The 17,084-nt window shown below is 35.1% G+C and overlaps 2 protein-coding genes across 2 annotated transcripts; one reads left to right on the top strand and one right to left on the bottom strand.

The window, feature by feature from the left end:
• Positions 1-975: 975 nt before the first annotated feature.
• Positions 976-2,332, bottom strand: LOC119073230 (antigen 5 like allergen Cul n 1-like). The gene is made up of 4 exons (XM_037178542.1): positions 2,205-2,332; positions 1,838-2,139; positions 1,361-1,617; positions 976-1,303 (listed from the first exon to the last, which is right to left on the bottom strand). Exons 1-4 carry the CDS (start codon positions 2,218-2,220, stop codon positions 1,042-1,044), a joined length of 837 nt encoding a protein of 278 aa, XP_037034437.1. The 5' UTR covers positions 2,221-2,332; the 3' UTR covers positions 976-1,041.
• A 2,849-nt stretch (positions 2,333-5,181) lies between these two features.
• LOC119074159 (peroxidasin) lies at positions 5,182-16,165 on the top strand. Its single transcript, XM_037180163.1, has 14 exons — positions 5,182-5,332; positions 7,122-7,533; positions 9,362-9,577; positions 10,337-10,408; positions 11,104-11,336; positions 11,413-11,814; positions 11,876-12,064; positions 12,139-12,342; positions 12,401-12,576; positions 12,635-12,804; positions 12,865-13,732; positions 13,801-14,017; positions 14,147-14,344; positions 14,402-16,165. The coding sequence occupies exons 2-14, from the start codon at positions 7,340-7,342 to the stop codon at positions 15,697-15,699; spliced, it is 4,437 nt and encodes a 1,478-aa protein (XP_037036058.1). The 5' UTR covers positions 5,182-5,332; positions 7,122-7,339; the 3' UTR covers positions 15,700-16,165.
• The last annotated feature ends 919 nt before the right edge of the window (positions 16,166-17,084 follow it).

The raw sequence follows: 17,084 nt of genomic DNA on the forward strand, positions 1-17,084 counted from the left end.
AACCCGGGATAAAAATGTAAAGTCTCGTTTTCGTGAGTTTATTGACCTTGCCCTCGCCTGGGACGAACAAAATTCACACTAAAACTCTACTTTTCATCTTTTTATCCCTAGTCATGTAAAATACTATCGTTCGGGGTTCGCTCAATCACTCTCTCCGATGACACTATTATTTTTAACAACGCCAATAGAGATAAAGAAATTTTGGAAACGACGATAATCGAGCTAATGTGCCGAACAATGGGGTATTGCATAATATATCAGTATTATATATTTGGAATTCAGTTCTTTTCCATTGTTTCTACTTAACACGCCAATGTTAAGAAACACAAAGTCTTTTAGGAACGGTTAGTCATCTGTTATCGACAACGGCGACGAAACAGATGAGCTTGTTTAGTGTTCTCTTATATCAAAATGTATATTAAAGCTAAAGACGTACTCAAGTGAACATGGTGAATGAGAATGACAGCTGGCACCAAAGGAAGAAAATTGCTTACAGAATTGGCTCCATTCTCTCCAATATTAACCAGCTTGATGTTCTTTCTATCTCGCCACGGGCGTACCAATTTATCACTTCTGTGAGCACGATATACTTATAACTGATTTGAACAAAAGAAATAACAGATTTAATTGTGCCTTTCCTACCAAAGGTTTGTAATAGAAACAATATAAAATTCTGAAAATTGACTAAGATTTGATAGTATTTTTACAAAAGAAGGATTAATCTTGACCAATACTATTATCTGGTCTTTTACTTCCATCGATCAAAGTATTTTCAATCTGTTTGACTTAAAATCTTGTACTTCATTTTTTTAACATGTATTTTACTGTACAAACCATACATTACCCAGATGTTGTCATTATTTTTGTCGTCGTTAACCGATGTGATAGGTTAAACGAGGCTCACGATAATCTCGAGTATCGGTCCGTGTCAGATATAACAGAGATTTTACGACATTCGAAATTGAAAAGAGCTCGTTGTCATGCGCTTGGGTATTTCAATATCCTTGAACGAACCATATTTATTTAACAGCAAATTAGACATCATGGAAAATTAACTTTTGTGATTTCATTCCTACTACACAGTCCTGGGTACTCTGCAGAACATCCCGTTCGACAGGCGGAACATGGTGGACCAACGTAATAGGTGGACTTTTCCTCAATATTTTCTAAATTATAATTACACACCAAGTAGTAGTTGAACGAATTGCTGGCATAACGATTCACATATGACGTAATAGCGCATCCAACTCTATTCGCATCGGACTTTACCATTTGTGTAAAATGGCCAATCATTTGACCTTTGCTGAAATCGAATAGTTGTAGTGGAGTTGTTTCTTTTATTGTCTAAATTTCTATTCACCTGTTTCTGATCGACCGAAACCTGTAAATGTCGTTCATCGATGCATCCCTGTATTCGTTGAACCATTGATCAATGTAGTATGATGCAAAACTCTCAGCCGATAGCATGTATTGCCTAGGATATCCTACTGAGTACCAATTTAACGCAATATTCTGACCGACGAATCGATAACTTTCCGTATTTCTACAGTCGTCGTGTCCGTATGTACACGATTTTGCATTGATTTCAGCAAGATAAGCCAATTCAGAGTCCCATGTCTAAAAAAAGATGTTTTATTGTCTGGTTCTTTAGCTCTCGCACATGTATAGTGCCAGTAAGTCTATATTGAAAGAAATTATGAATAAGCAAAACTAGTTTATATATTCACTGAATCGACGCCGGTATAGCGTGGTAGAACGTGGTATAGCGTTGTTATGCAATACTAATTTTTCTAAGAGCACACCGCAAATATTTAATTTTCGTCATAAAGTAAATTACCAATTCAGACATTTGATTAGCAGTTAAATAACCAGGTATACGACCGTTAGCAGTGTCAGCTCTGAGAGTATTATGTTTTCTTAAAATCATATTTATAAAATCCGTCGTCATGGGTATGATTTGGTGTTGGTAACATGATGGTCCAAACACATTTTGATATGCCAGTGAATTTCCACAAGCAATATGCCGCTTGTACTCAGTTCCAATGTAATTGCCAATTCTCACATTAAACCGGCATATATTCGCGTCACAGTAGTTACTTAACACGGATGGTACGCTCAAAAAGATTAAAACTGCAAAACCTATCGTAAAGAAAAAGTCAAACTTAAATTTTTGCAAACTGATCACAAAAAAAAATTAAATTTACCAATCAAGGAATTCATTTCAATAAATTAATAATGAAAGGAAAGAAGTAAGTTCACCGATTCCCACTTAACACTACACTACAGTAATGAAAATAAAAGTTGCGATCTTTTATTCTATATCGATGCCAATGAACACATTTACATCTATATACCAGAATCACCTGTTAAAAGATTCTTACATTATTTACTTTCTCAGCACCTTCAAAGTGTGTGAAAGGAATGTGTTGTATAATAATGTATCATGCCGTGAATTAAGCATATATATTTACGAAGCGTGCATACGATTAGCTAATTGAATTATATTTCCGATGGAAATGAATATTATGTATATTACATCATCTTGTACATAATGATATCAGGACAGGTTTCGACCAACATCGATAAAAAAAGGAACCTTAATTGTTATAGTAAGGTGTTATCGGTAGGTGTTGGCTGAAATAAATTTTACTTTCGCATAGCTTTTTGCCAGAATTTTGCTTAAATTAGCTGAATTCTTTGGATATTACGATGTAATAATGGATACTAACATGACAATCCTTTTTGTATATTGGGGTCGTATCGGAATAAATACCTTTGATTATTTTGTCATGCCAACAGATCTTTAATAAATTAATCACAAAACAAGAAATTCATTTCACTTGTCTGAATTGTTGTATTCTTTAGAGATAATCCTCTTTTACCATCTTTGCCGTGAAATAGCCTCAATTCTTATAAATTGCAAAGTGTATCTTCTTGAAGCTTCAAGAAGATCTCAACCAGATGTCACGTCCTAATATAAAAAAGAGACATTTCATCCAAATGTGAAACATTTCTATTTTCATTTCTTATTCTTTTCGTTATAAGGGATATTCGATACCATACAATGAATTTGCAGTAATGTATCTTATTTTTAACATACTCTCTACTATATGACTAAAAATGTGGTGGCTTTTACTTAAGCATAAAAATAGGACAGCACGAAAGAGACACAAATTATGTCTACATTTCAAGCTACATTTACAAATTACTGAAGTTTCTAATTTATAAAACTTTGTTCCAGTCCCATGCACTGTGTGCAAATAAAAAACTAATCAAATCCGGGTGACTGCATCTACTTCAAGGTTGATTAAATATACTGATTTTAGCGTGGACAGGGATATGTATGAGTTTGATGGAAAATAATTAAGTGGAGTGTGAGTATATAGAAATGTCACAATATTTTTATTGCTTAAAGATGGGGAAAAAACGGTATATACGTAGACTTGTGGAATACAGTCGGAGAAAAATTAGAAGTCATAATTACATTTCAATTCATTACGAATTTGAAAGAATATATGGATAGGTGTAAATATTACGCGGATATCTCGTTTGGAGTTAATAAGATCAAGCGGATTGTAATCGTTAAAAATATGACTTTTTGATTTTCTCCTACTGTACACACACGGAATTTTGAAAACAGACACATTTTCTGTTTCTGTGTTTTACTTGAGTTTCTGATTTCTCCTTATATGGAGAAATATCTTGATTTTTATTGAATAACTTTGGAAAACTTGTAGAACGACTCTTATATTTTTACATTTATGGCCGGTTCTCCTTTACAGAGATGAGAATTTGGTAAATTCAGTCTGGATTTTTTTTTGTCAATTGTGAACTCTGAACCGAAATATTTCAACGATACAGTACAAGTAAGACAATGAAGTTAGGAATAAAGGACCAAATGACAAAGGAGCCTCCCATTATCAAATACTAACCACTGTTCCGGGTGTTCAGTGCTTATATTTCCATGATATGTAAAAACAAAATGAAAAACAAAGGAAAATCTAGATTCTATATTTTAAGCATTTTGTTGAAGGTTGCGTGCGGTAACAAAAAGAAACAAAATCAAAATCTAGATTTTCATTTGATAAATGAAATTTTTGTGAAAACAATTACAAATCACAACAAGTGTACAAGTTGTAAATAGTTATTTATGTAACAAGAATTGTATGGAGGTATATTATTGCACTAGATGTCAGATTGTCAATCCGAGGCGAAGCCGAGGTTGGCAAGACGTCGTGTGCGATAATATACCAGCATACGATTAGTGTTGCATACAACGTTTTATGTATGCACTAGTGCGATAAAATACGTTCATACGACAATGATCACAGGCGGCGTAAGTTACAAATATCATCACTGAATTGCAAAATAGTAATTTATGCAACCGAGTTTTGCATACAACGTTTTGTGCCACATAGGCATTTAAAGTTTGCAAATTTTGCATATAATGATACTGAGTGGTATAAAACATTCTTTCAGTTCTGCCACTGATAGGTGCAACGAGTATATATTCAGACTGTTGGATGTAACGAGTAAACAAAATATCGTAACGACTCCTGGCGTCTCTGCATCTTGTTGTTGAGCTATTACCTGAACGCAAATTTATAAATTTTGAATAACTGGAAGCAAATTCAAATAATTTGATTTGCTGCGGATGCAGACCCGTCTACCTTTATTTTAGTAAGACGAGCAAAGAAAATCAAATTATAATAACCAACCGTGTCTCTTGCAACCTGCGTTTAGGGCTCTTAACAGAGCGAATTTTTGAAAATGTATTAAGTTACACCACCACACGTTTCTGTCATATAAGCACAAAATTGTGAATATACTCCATATATACACAAAATATTCCAGAAAGAGCACAATGTGGTATATATACTGTATACTGCGCGGTATTAGTTGCCATGATCCAGAGAGCAAAGCTACACAATATATATCCAGAAAATTAATATCTTCAGTTGGAAATCTCTGAAAACAGTGTCTCGTTCTCCGTCGTTCGATACAGTCGCTATATCTTAATAATTTGGTGATGTTTATACCATATATCACATTTCGTTTGTATGTCATATTAGATGATTTTATACCATTATACACATCATATACATAATATATTCACTCCATATGACCCCATCTGATATAGTAAATAATATTCTGCTTTTTTGGAATATCAATAACGAAGAGTCTCAGTTAGTTGTTAGCCAGCCGGTGTCTGGGATATACGCGAAATTTAATTCTTGTCGTTTTGTCTTCCACTGATTTCACTTTAGTTTTTAGTCAAGATAAATAAGACGTGACTGTGTGTATAGTATATGTGTGGGCCGGTTTTGACCAGGTTATTATATAAAGTGTTTGCGTTTAAATTAAAGTGCAACTTTAGATCCACTTTAAGAGATTAGATTGTTTGTAAACTGCTTAGCAAATATTTACGAAATCTTTTCCTTTTTACAATTCTGCATTTATTGCAACAAATAAAACGAAAGAAACGAAATAAATTAAACATCTTCAACAAAATTAAATCGAGATGAAAAAAATATCACTTAAACGCTCTGAAGTCCGAATGATTTAAGCGCAAAGAAGGAGATAGCCTTTTATTTGGAATAATAAAAAAGGAAAAGTATTCAAAAATGATATCACACCAAAGGCTAAATTTCATAACCATTTTTTCTACATGTACACCATACTCTATGACCTAAACATTCTTTCATATGGTTCTGATGCTGCATCGTAAATTACGAGAACGGATAAAGTGGAAAAATAGGAAAATGAGAAAAATACACAGTATGTTAGCAGTGGTATAGTTGGGTGGTGCGGGAAAAGTGGGTATGCAAAGGGTTTAATGGTAAAAATACACAGACAAAAAAATTCTCTGTAAATATATTGTTGATTATCTGCGGGTTAACACTCTAACATTTAGGACTTCTCAGTTTAGCGCATTTCTATTTTAAACTTGTGATGGAATTGTGGTGAAAAATAGCTTATTGTCCGAAATTTCTGAACATTTTCAAACTATTATTATGTCGGTTTGTAAAAGTATTCTAACTAGCAATCGTTGCATTAGTGTGGTTGTTGTTTGCTTAAATACATGTTCTGTGCGGTGCTCCGATTTCTAACTCCAAATATTTTTCCATAACTCGATGGAAATAAAGTTTAACCGAACATCTCGCCACAATTTCCCTGTTTTATAATTATTTCAGACTTTTCCGTGAGATTTTTCGACATAAACTAAACAGAGTTCATCGACCCTGTCTGGTCATAGAATTGTATAAAAATTGTGCATTCCAGCCTACAACTGACCCTTTATAACAGTAACACATTGGTTTCTGCAAAATTTCAGTACGAATTCTTAGTAACGACTTCAACGTGTCTGAGACTCTCGAACCAACGGTCGAACCAAATATATACATTAAGTTATATACTTCTAAGCAACAACCGAGGCAACAACGTTAAGGAATAGGGTTTCCAATATAAGAATATGAAGCAATAATTTTGGTCTTTATAGTTTGTAAACAGTGTGGTGCTGCATTATTAATTCATAAATTTCAAAAGCTCATGTGACTATAAACATTAACATTCAAACCCGAGACGGCTGATTTTATGGTAACCCATTATTTGAATAATTTAACTATTAAATTCATCTTAAATGTGAAAACACGTATTACGCCAGCTTTATTTTATTTAAATCCAAAACTATTCTCCTTCCAGAGACTTCAGTCAAATGTTTTATTTATTTTATTTCAATTTGTTTTTTGTTATTGTTTTTGTGACCATGTATATTATAAAGGGTAAACAAGTTTTGTTGTTTTCAATTAACATAAAATCCTTAGCAGAAAAGAGTTTAGAGTTCATTCCACTAGGTGATAGTCGACAAAATCAACCTTCACTGTTTGATATTATCTGCATAATAATTAGATATCATTATACATTTTCCGGACGACGATCTGTATCGTTTGTCAAAGTTTAAACCATTTTCTGAAAGATATTGCCATTCGCAAAATAATTGGTTCATGCAAGAAACATCAAAGAAGCTAAACCATTACCAACTCAAAGTATTATATGAATGAGCGTCATTCAGTAAAACTCGACAAACCATTATACTAAACTTTAAATGAACTATTTTTCAGTGATTAATTGTGTAATGGTACGTTGCACATTGTACAGCGCTGCAGTATTTACATGAGTCAGAGCTAGACTCGGTGTTCAAAGAGAAAGTGTGAAGTGTGACATGACTGACTAGAATATATACTGTTTAATAAAACTTATTGTACAAGGCTGCAATTTATTGCTCGAGACTCAGAGTCATTAAATCGTAACTTTATAGAAGTGCATACAGATTATCAGAATGTGCATACCAACCAGAAGCATTACATCGAAAATGATATTATTATACATACTGGTGCTGCATTTATTATGCGAAACTTCATCATCATCAGCAAGTGAATGTCCTGTAGGATGTACATGTGCCGAGAGATTAGTTCGTTGCATGAGATTGCAGCTAATTGCCATACCAGAAATACCAACTGATACAAATATTCTGTAAGTATTTTATATACTTTTTTTTAAATAAAACGAAATTAGTTCAGCGTCCATCTATGCTCTATGGGAACATTAATAATTATGCACTTAACTGGGACCAGAGTAATATGAATTTTGATGAAAATATGAATTTATTATTGGGTACTTTAGATGAATTTTTAATGAGAAATGTAATTAACGCATGTATAGTTTTCGTGTTTATTGTGATGACCAACCCATAAATTAGCGAATTTTTTTTAGTTCAAATTTACAAATGACCCTATTCCCCTTCCAAAATATTTAGTATCGGAACACATTTTCCTCTAAAGAATGTTCACTGTGATTTAACCTGTTATGGACAGTATATCATCTGATCATCGGTATAATGCGGTTTAATACAGCAAAACTCATGTTCATAAAAATGAAGTAAACGATCTGGAGTAAATCTTTTAAAAGTATACTTAGATCCAATAGTGGAACTGTTTATATGGCTGCCGTCGGAATAAGTTAATAAATCCTGACGACTAGTCCTAAAAAATTCCATTTTTCATGACTCGTAACAGTATAGTACATTTCGTACCTAGGACTAAAAGTCTTTTTTAGCGTGTGAGAAGTTTCCAGACAGAGCCGAAGGCGAGGTCTGGAATCGAATACGCTAAAAAAGACTTTTAGTCCGTGGTGCGAATAGTATTTTTCATATTGGACTAAAAAAATGTGACGAAGTCTCACTTTTCGGGTCCTATCAACGCACTTCAAGCAAAAGTGCTATTAATGACAGCTGCCAAATAGAGTACTATTTTGTATGAAATTTTATCCCCACTCGTTTTACAGTGTAAAATTTTGTATGGAGCACTATCAAGTTTCAGTACCCTATTTAAAGTACCACTTTTGCTTGAAGTGCGTTGGTCCTTCAACATAATATCTACCAATGACATAATAGTGGGATAGACAGGCCTTCTATGTAAATATTTTGTTCAAGCGGTGAAGCAAAAGCAAATACGAAATATTCAAGTGTGTGTGTGAGTACCTTAAATTTATGGTTCTTACGTACTTTCGTACTTATTTTGAAATATAGGCGCGAAGGAAATTTGTATTTTCACTCTTTCTTCGAAATTGGTTTAAAGCATTTCTTTCTTTGAAAATTAAATATTAATCGAACTGAAATTTTTATTTCATGTAAACAATCTCTCATTGTCCCCAAAACTGAACTAATTTTGTGATTTTTTCTCCTTTTCGATCGAATGTTTTTTTATTAGAAATCTTGACGATCGGAGAATTCAATCAGTTGGCTGAATTTATAAACTTTCACGGTCAGTAGTCACACATAATAAAAATGTTAGCATCGTCAATATTAAAATTTCGGGACATTTCTTTTTAAAAATTATAAAATTTGTCAGAAAATGTGTGTAATTAGGTAACTAGTGAACTGTTTATGTGTAATTGATAGTCACCCTTAGAGTAATTAGTATGGCTAGTCTAAGGTTTCACCGACTTGTCAAAAATAATTGGAATGTGTAAGTGTGTGTGTGTGTCTCAAGTGTATATTACACAGAGTTTACTTTTGCTTCACGATTTCGTCTACGTAATTCCTCTCTATCCCACTATTATCTCATTGATATCTACTTCCCGCTGTGTAATATTCTATGGAAATTATTATTTTTGTACAATATTTTCGGGACAATATTAAGAGACATCTTCAACGATCGTCTACTATCAACTCTCCTAAAAAATACCCAATTTTGGCACTTCCCAAGTATACCTTCATAAAGATTTCTATATTCAAATTTCACAGAACAAACATTCACTTCGAAAATCGTTTATTTTTATTTTTTTATTTTTATTTTTACAGAGATCTGCGCTACAATTTCATTCGCGAAATACCAGCGAACACATTTCAAGGATTATCACATTTGCATACAATTTTTCTAAACGAAAATCAACTGAAATATGTAAACAGTGGCGCTTTTCATGGGTTACCATCTTTAAAGTATCTTTATTTAGATAAAAATCGCATTTCAAATGTGTCTGCTGACGCTTTTCAAGGATTGAATCATTTGGACAGTTTGTGAGTAAACTTTTTATACAAAAATTTATTTGCTTCGTTAACTTCATTTTTCGCTGAATTGAGATGTTAAGTTAATTCCACCGGTGATTATATAGAAATGGAATGTTTTCCGGTTAACGTAATTAGGGTTTCGAAAGTAAGGAAGACAATTAATGATGTTTGTTTAGCGTTATGTACTAGCAGCCGTCTTATCATTGAGCGTTTTCGGACCATCTGTTACCATCACTGTTATCAAAACGACGACAAAAGTAAATAATTAGATTCAGCTAACGTCGGTTTTTGCAGAGACATGCACACGTTAAAACAAATGAAGTGAAAGATTTTATTTTGAACGGTCGAAACTATAGACTCGGTAAATGATATCCCAATGATATCTTTGGTGTCTTGATATAATGCAACTGTGTCGAAATGTTTATTTTGACTAGTTCGTTATTGTGATCTTAAGCCGAAGGCTCGGATCATAATCCAACTCGTCAAAATAAACATTTGGACATAGATGCGGTGCATATCATTTTTTATTTGTCGATGCAAAGATAAACCCAAACTCCCTCTCCTAGCTAATGCATAATGTTAGTCTTACCACACCACACAAAGTAATATAAAAAATTTAGCCAACGTTAGCACTACTATGATAATATCGTCAACACCATATAACATGAAAAAGGCGAACAGTTAACTCGAGAGACTATCTCAACGATTAGAGAAACCAAATCCTGGCATCATCGATAATTATGTAACATTTTTGTGTTAATGTTTCAGATATCTGCAGTATAACAGCATTTCTGAGATATCACCAGAAACGTTTTCGGATTTACCACACCTGAGAAAACTGTAAGTTTAAATGGCAGATTTTTTATAAGGAACAACCCTGACAAAATATGAGCTTTTTTGTGTGTACGACACACGTTAAGCTTTTGTAAAATATTAGGTTTTATGTATACTTTCAGACCCTTTCTTTTAATGTTAGTTTCAAAACCCTTCCTCAGTTAAAATTTGATTTTTTTTTTAATCTGAAAATTTACCAAAAAACTGAACCAAAAAGTCCTCAATTCACTTGGCACTCGTCGAGGTACTCGTGCGTAGAACAAATTTGAAAATGTTTGTTTGACAATTTGTGTTTGTATAAGAAATAATAATTTCCTAATTCTAGCAGATGAGATTCGTATTTTTTGCTTTTTTGACTAAGTTAATTTACATGGTATGATTGCTTATGAAATTAGTCAGTATATGCCATGCAAATACGATTTAGAAGAAAAAAACTAAATACATTTTCAACTCTTATTAAGAGTCTCTTCACATGTATACAAGGTGTTGACTTTAAGTAAACAGAAACACACCTTCGTTCAGCGTACTAAATGTCGCTAATAACTAATTAACTCCTTGTAACAAGTGTATCTGCCTGTTGAAAAAAATGTATCCTAATTCGTTTCTCTCCTGCTGAGACCAAGTAGCCAGTCGAATGAATTTCTGTTCCTGCTCATACCTTTCATTCCTGCGTTCGCTAATTTAATTTTAAATTGTAACAGATACTTGCACAACAACAAAATCATTCAGTTGAAAAACGGCCTGTTCGATAACATGGTGTCGTTAAAACGATTAAGATTGGACAATAATGACTTTGTGTGCAACTGTAACATACTCTGGCTACTCAAATTATTAACTAAGTCTACACACATTGAAGCAGATATAATCTGCAAACATCCAGCGAATTTAATGGGAAAACGTCTAATTGAATTGAGTGAAACTGACTTAGATTGTAGTAAGTAGTACATACAGTTGTAAAATAAATACGAATTTTCCGATGATATACGATTTACTTTACACACTCATCGTAGAATTGCCCAAAATAATTGAAGAACCGAGCAACGCAACTGTAGGCGTTGGAGATACTGTGTCTCTGAAGTGTCGAGCGTCTGGTGATCCAACACCAGATATAGTTTGGATGCAAAATTCATTGAAAGTTCCTGTAGACAGTCCTAGATATCATTTGCTTAAGGATGGAACTTTGAAAATTAAAGACGTCAACGCTGATCTTGAGGGATTGTATGAATGTATGGCACAAAATGTTCTCGGGGAGACAAAGTCTAGGCCAGCAAGAATGGTGATCGGTTATCAGTCAAACCAGTCACCTAGAAACAATAATGTTAGTCGACCAGGAAAACCCAAACTAACTGTGAAACCGGCTGATTTGACTGTTTCACATTCTGAAAATATTGTTTTGCATTGTGTTGCTAGAGGTACATTTGCGCCTGTGTTCAACTTAGATTATTAGATCAAAATAGAAAATTTGTTTTGCAGCTGATCCCACACCCACTATATCTTGGTATTTCGACGACAATCTTCTTCAGTGGACTGATGGTATTCGAGTACTTCCAAATGGAACACTGACAGTAGAAAACCCCACTATAGATGATGCTGGTACATACAAATGTGAGGCAACTAACTATTTAGGAAAAGATTCCGCTACTGCCGAGGTTCATGTCAACGGTTAGTGTTTTAGAAATACGTTTTCACACTTGGTAATGTCCTACCTAAAACTTTTCCCATTTTATTTCATACAGAAATGCCTTATATAACTCTGGCACCAGAGGATCAAACTTTAAAAATTGGATCATACGTTGTGTTGGAATGTGAAGCAACAGGCCAACCGACACCAACAATAACGTGGAAATTAAATAATCAACTTCTAGATACCTCAAATAGAATGTTTTTCGGAAATCAGAATACCGAATTGCATATAGATCATGTTAAGGAAAGCGACGAAGGTGAGCTGATAGTTGGTAGATCGCATTGTAAATTTATTAATCGCAATCCTTGTCGCAGGTACTTATGTTTGTGTTGCTGGAAACTCCATCGGTTCAACAGAAGCAGAGGCAACCATAACCGTTCAAAAAGACGTTGGGCCACCCACTCTTATTTTCGAACCATACGATATTGAAGCAATACCTGGAACTACCATCGAAATGCCTTGTCAAGGGGAAGGTATCCCGAAGCCTGAGGTAATTCATGAAAAATACGACAATGCAATCTGAACGAAAACATTTTGTTTTCGAAAAGGTTAAGTGGAAAAAAGATGGCAAAACGATTATTGCTTCAGCAAAACATCGCATAGCTCCTGGCGGTAGTTTATACATTAAAAAAATCAACGAACAAGATGCTGGCCGATATGAATGCTCCGTAATTAATTCAAATGGACGGGCAACAGCTTCCGGAGTTGTAACCATCAGGTAAACTAATTTTTGAAATTTTGAAAATAAAATAAAATTTCAAATTCCTGAACTGTACAGTCGGAGCAATGACGTAGCGCCGGGTGACCGTTATGTCCGTATAGCTTACACGGAAGCATCGCAAGAGATAGATAAGGCAATAAATCAAACAGTTGCATCACTGTTCAGTAACAACACCAAACCGTTTCACCATGGCGACTATTTCAAGATATTCCGTTATCCAAATGCACCGACCCGTGAACTAGCTCGGGCCGCAGAAATATACGAACGCACATTGCTAAACATACGAAAACATATAGACAAAGGGGCCAGTGTTTCAGTTAATATGTCGGAATTCAATTATAAGGACATACTCTCCCCTGATCATTTGGATCTGGTAGCACAATTATCTGGCTGTCAGGCGCATCGAATCATTCCAAATTGCACGAATATGTGCTTCCATTTGAAATATCGGGCAATCGATGGCACTTGTAACAATTTACAGCATTCAAGTTGGGGAGCTTCCTTGACGGGTTTCCGTAGAATCTTACAACCGATCTACGAAAATGGATTTAGCTCACCGATTGGATGGACGAAGGGAAAATTGTATTTCGGTTTTCCAAAACCTAGTGCCAGATTGGTATCAACATCAGTTATTGCAACCAAGGTCATTACACAGGATGAAACTATAACTCATATGGTAATGCAGTGGGGACAGTTCCTCGACCATGATTTAGATCATGCAATACCGTCAGTTAGTTCGGAAAGTTGGGACGGCATTGACTGTAAGAAATCGTGTGAATACGCTGCACCGTGCTATCCAATCGAAGTGCCGGAAAATGATCCGCGAATTAAAAATCGCCGTTGCATAGATTTGGTGCGATCAAGCGCCATATGTGGATCCGGTATGACGTCAGTATTCTTTGATGATTTCCAGCCGAGAGAGCAAGTAAGTCAAACAAACGAATTGTAAAAATATCTGTTTGATGAAAATAATTTTTTTAACAAAAATCGCAGATCAATCAACTCACATCCTACATTGATGCGTCTCAAGTTTATGGATACTCCGTTGCATTTGCTCAAGATTTAAGAAACCTAACTACGAACGACGGACTATTACGTGTTGGTGTTAATTTCCCGAACCAAAAGTCCATGCTACCATTTTCTTCACCAACAGACGGAATCGATTGCAGAAGGAATATTGAAGAGAGCAACGTTAATTGCTTCACAGCAGGTGATTGTTTTCATTAATTAATTTGTAGAATTTATTAAATCTTCTGTCGGATAAGCAGCCTTTAAAAGAGTGACTGTCGTTTCTGTCTATTACTTCAAGTGCTTAAGGTGTACATAACATTAATTCCAGGTGATATTCGAGTGAATGAGCAAATTGGATTAACCGCGATGCATACAATTTGGTTGCGTGAACATAATCGAGTGGCTATCGAATTGAAAGATCTAAATCGTCACTGGGATGGAGAAACTTTGTATCAAGAGGCAAGGAAAATTGTCGGCGCACAAATGCAGCACATAACATACACTCATTGGCTTCCAAATATCCTGGGTAAAATCACAGAATTTTTTCTACGTTTCGCCGTTCTCATCCGTTTTGTTACTGTAGGGTCGAAGGGAATGGAGATGCTAGGTGAATATAAGGGCTACGATCCAACCGTTAACCCTTCTGTCTCAAACGAGTTTGCTACAGCAGCATTGCGATTTGGTCATACGTTGATCAATCCTATACTCCATCGTTTGAATGAAACTTTTCAACCGATCGCCCAAGGTCATTTACCACTGCACAAGGCATTCTTTGCTCCATGGCGAATGGTGTACGAAGGCGGTGTAGATCCATTGCTTCGAGGAATGTTCTCCGTTCCGGCTAAGCTGAAAATGCCAACAGAAAACTTAAACACAGAATTAACAGAAAAACTTTTCTTAACTGCACATGCCGTTGCACTGGACCTAGCAGCAATAAATATACAACGTTCTCGAGACCATGGCATTCCTGGATACAATGAGTACCGAAAAATCTGTAATTTAGCTGTTGCTGAAACATTTGACGATTTGAAGAAAGAAATCTCTAGCGATGTGGTTCGGAATAAACTGAAAGAACTGTATGGACACCCTGGCAACATCGACATATTCGTTGGTGGTATATTAGAAGATCAGATTGAAGGAGCCAGAATCGGTCCGTTGTTCCGTTGTATTCTCATTGAACAATTTAGTCGTCTGCGTTCAGGCGATAGACATTGGTACGAGAATCCCTCAGCGTTCACCCCAGAGCAACTGTCTCAAATTAAAGTGTCGTCGTTGGGGCGAGTGTTATGCGATAACGGTGACAATATTACAAAAATTCCCGAAAATGTGTTCCATCTAGCCAGCACACAGGGTGGATATAAAGACTGCAGTGAGATTCCGGAAATTAATCTAAGCCCTTGGTTGAATTGTAACAAATGTTCCAGTCATGCTGATCCAAATGTGCCCACAAATGATCCAAATCTGCCTCGACGGAGACGTAGCATCAAAATGATTTCAAACGATACCCAGGAACAGACTGCTTTGAATGAATTCAATATTGATTTCAACGAAATGAGTGACGAACGAATTGAGGGGCTGGAGCTTATGATTGAAAATTTTCAGAAAACGTTAAGACAAATGAAGAAGAAAATGAAGAAATTGGAGCACAGCTGTTCGAATGATAAAACAAAAATGCATGGTCACTGTTTCGACGATGAGGGCATCAAAAGATTAAACTATGAGATTTGGTCCAAAGACGAATGCACACAGTGTCAATGTAAGCATCGTCAAGTTAATTGCATGTCTGAAAAATGTTCTCAGCTTTATTGTGGACCAAATGTGGAAGTAGTTAAGCGACACGGAGCATGTTGTCCACACTGTGATGTAAATTCGGTAAACTAAACCTTTTCCAGAGGGCTATCACATCTGTTAGAAACAACAACTACAAAAATGAACAATGCGCACTGACTCATGTTGTCTTATACAGTAAAATGAATGATTTGGTTACACTAACCAAATCAAAGATTTTGTATCAAAAGAAGTAAAAGATTCGAAATGTGTTAGCCGCCTGTGAAAGAGTAATTTTTCGGTCATGTAATTTTAAGAATTTTAAGATAATGTTAACGGTCTTTTCGATCCAAGCCTCTACTAACAAGGTGTATCATCTGATATATGAAAATTTTATTCGAATGCAAAAAAAAATAAACAAAATGAAACCATATTTAGGATTACTATACGATAAATCTTTTTTTTTCAATTTTATTATAGAGTACGATATTATACCTTCGTAAGTGATGTTATATTCGATTCATAAATAGGCTTTAGATCACTTCAATAAAAATAACTGATTACTGCCATCAGAATGTCGCTTTAAGACTTTTCATTTTGGTGTCTTCTGTTTGTGGATGTGAAATACATGATAAAAGCGTCGAAGAAATCGATTGAAATACTGGACCCTATCCATCACACCGACACCAACCTCACGATACTTAATATGTGAGAAAGGATATTGGGTATATCTGAATACAATTTCTTGATCGCTAACACTTCGACGGGATGCAGTTGCCATGTTTTACACCAACGCGTTCTCAAAAATATTGACGACTGGCTAGTTTATTAATAACAACGGTTTGCACTGGTATGCATTCAATCCTTGCGGACTGTAATGACTGACTGATATGGTTAAACGACTAAAATTATGTATGAAAAGATCAAAACTTACACATATAAGTGATATAAGATTCTCACGATGATTAGGTTACTTTGGAGGTAGAGATATACGCAGCGGACACCTTCAACCAGCAACGGCGTAATATTGCTTAATCCACTGGGTAGTTGTACCATATTGTAGCTCCTGTAGCAATTTTGTGCTGGAGAATATTGTTGATAAAGGCAGACAGTCACTTTCCATCTCTTTCTGGTTACCTAATCACTTTCGTTTTTGATCAAATAAGAGTGACGCATGGAATTTACGAGATTACTGTCGGGAGAAGCAGTTGGAATACAAGTCAAAAGACATACAAAAATTTAGTATAAGCCTGGCGTGTAATTGCATCCGCGCACATACTCCGCTTAGGTTTTTCTTTGTCGATTAAACAGTGTAAGCTCCCCCTACTTTCCATTGTTGAAACGTAAACGGAGACCTAAATGACGTAAGTTCGATTACACCCTTAATAGTTGTCCCGATAAGCAGTTATACTATGACCCTTGCTGTATTGTATTATGGTGTTCGAAATTCGTATGTAGGTTGCGAGGTTGCTCTTGATTTTGTTCCAAATAAAAACAAT

This window comes from Bradysia coprophila, unplaced genomic scaffold (genome assembly GCF_014529535.1).
Source record: "Bradysia coprophila strain Holo2 unplaced genomic scaffold, BU_Bcop_v1 contig_138, whole genome shotgun sequence".
In the NCBI taxonomy this organism is placed as follows: domain Eukaryota; kingdom Metazoa; phylum Arthropoda; class Insecta; order Diptera; family Sciaridae; genus Bradysia; species Bradysia coprophila.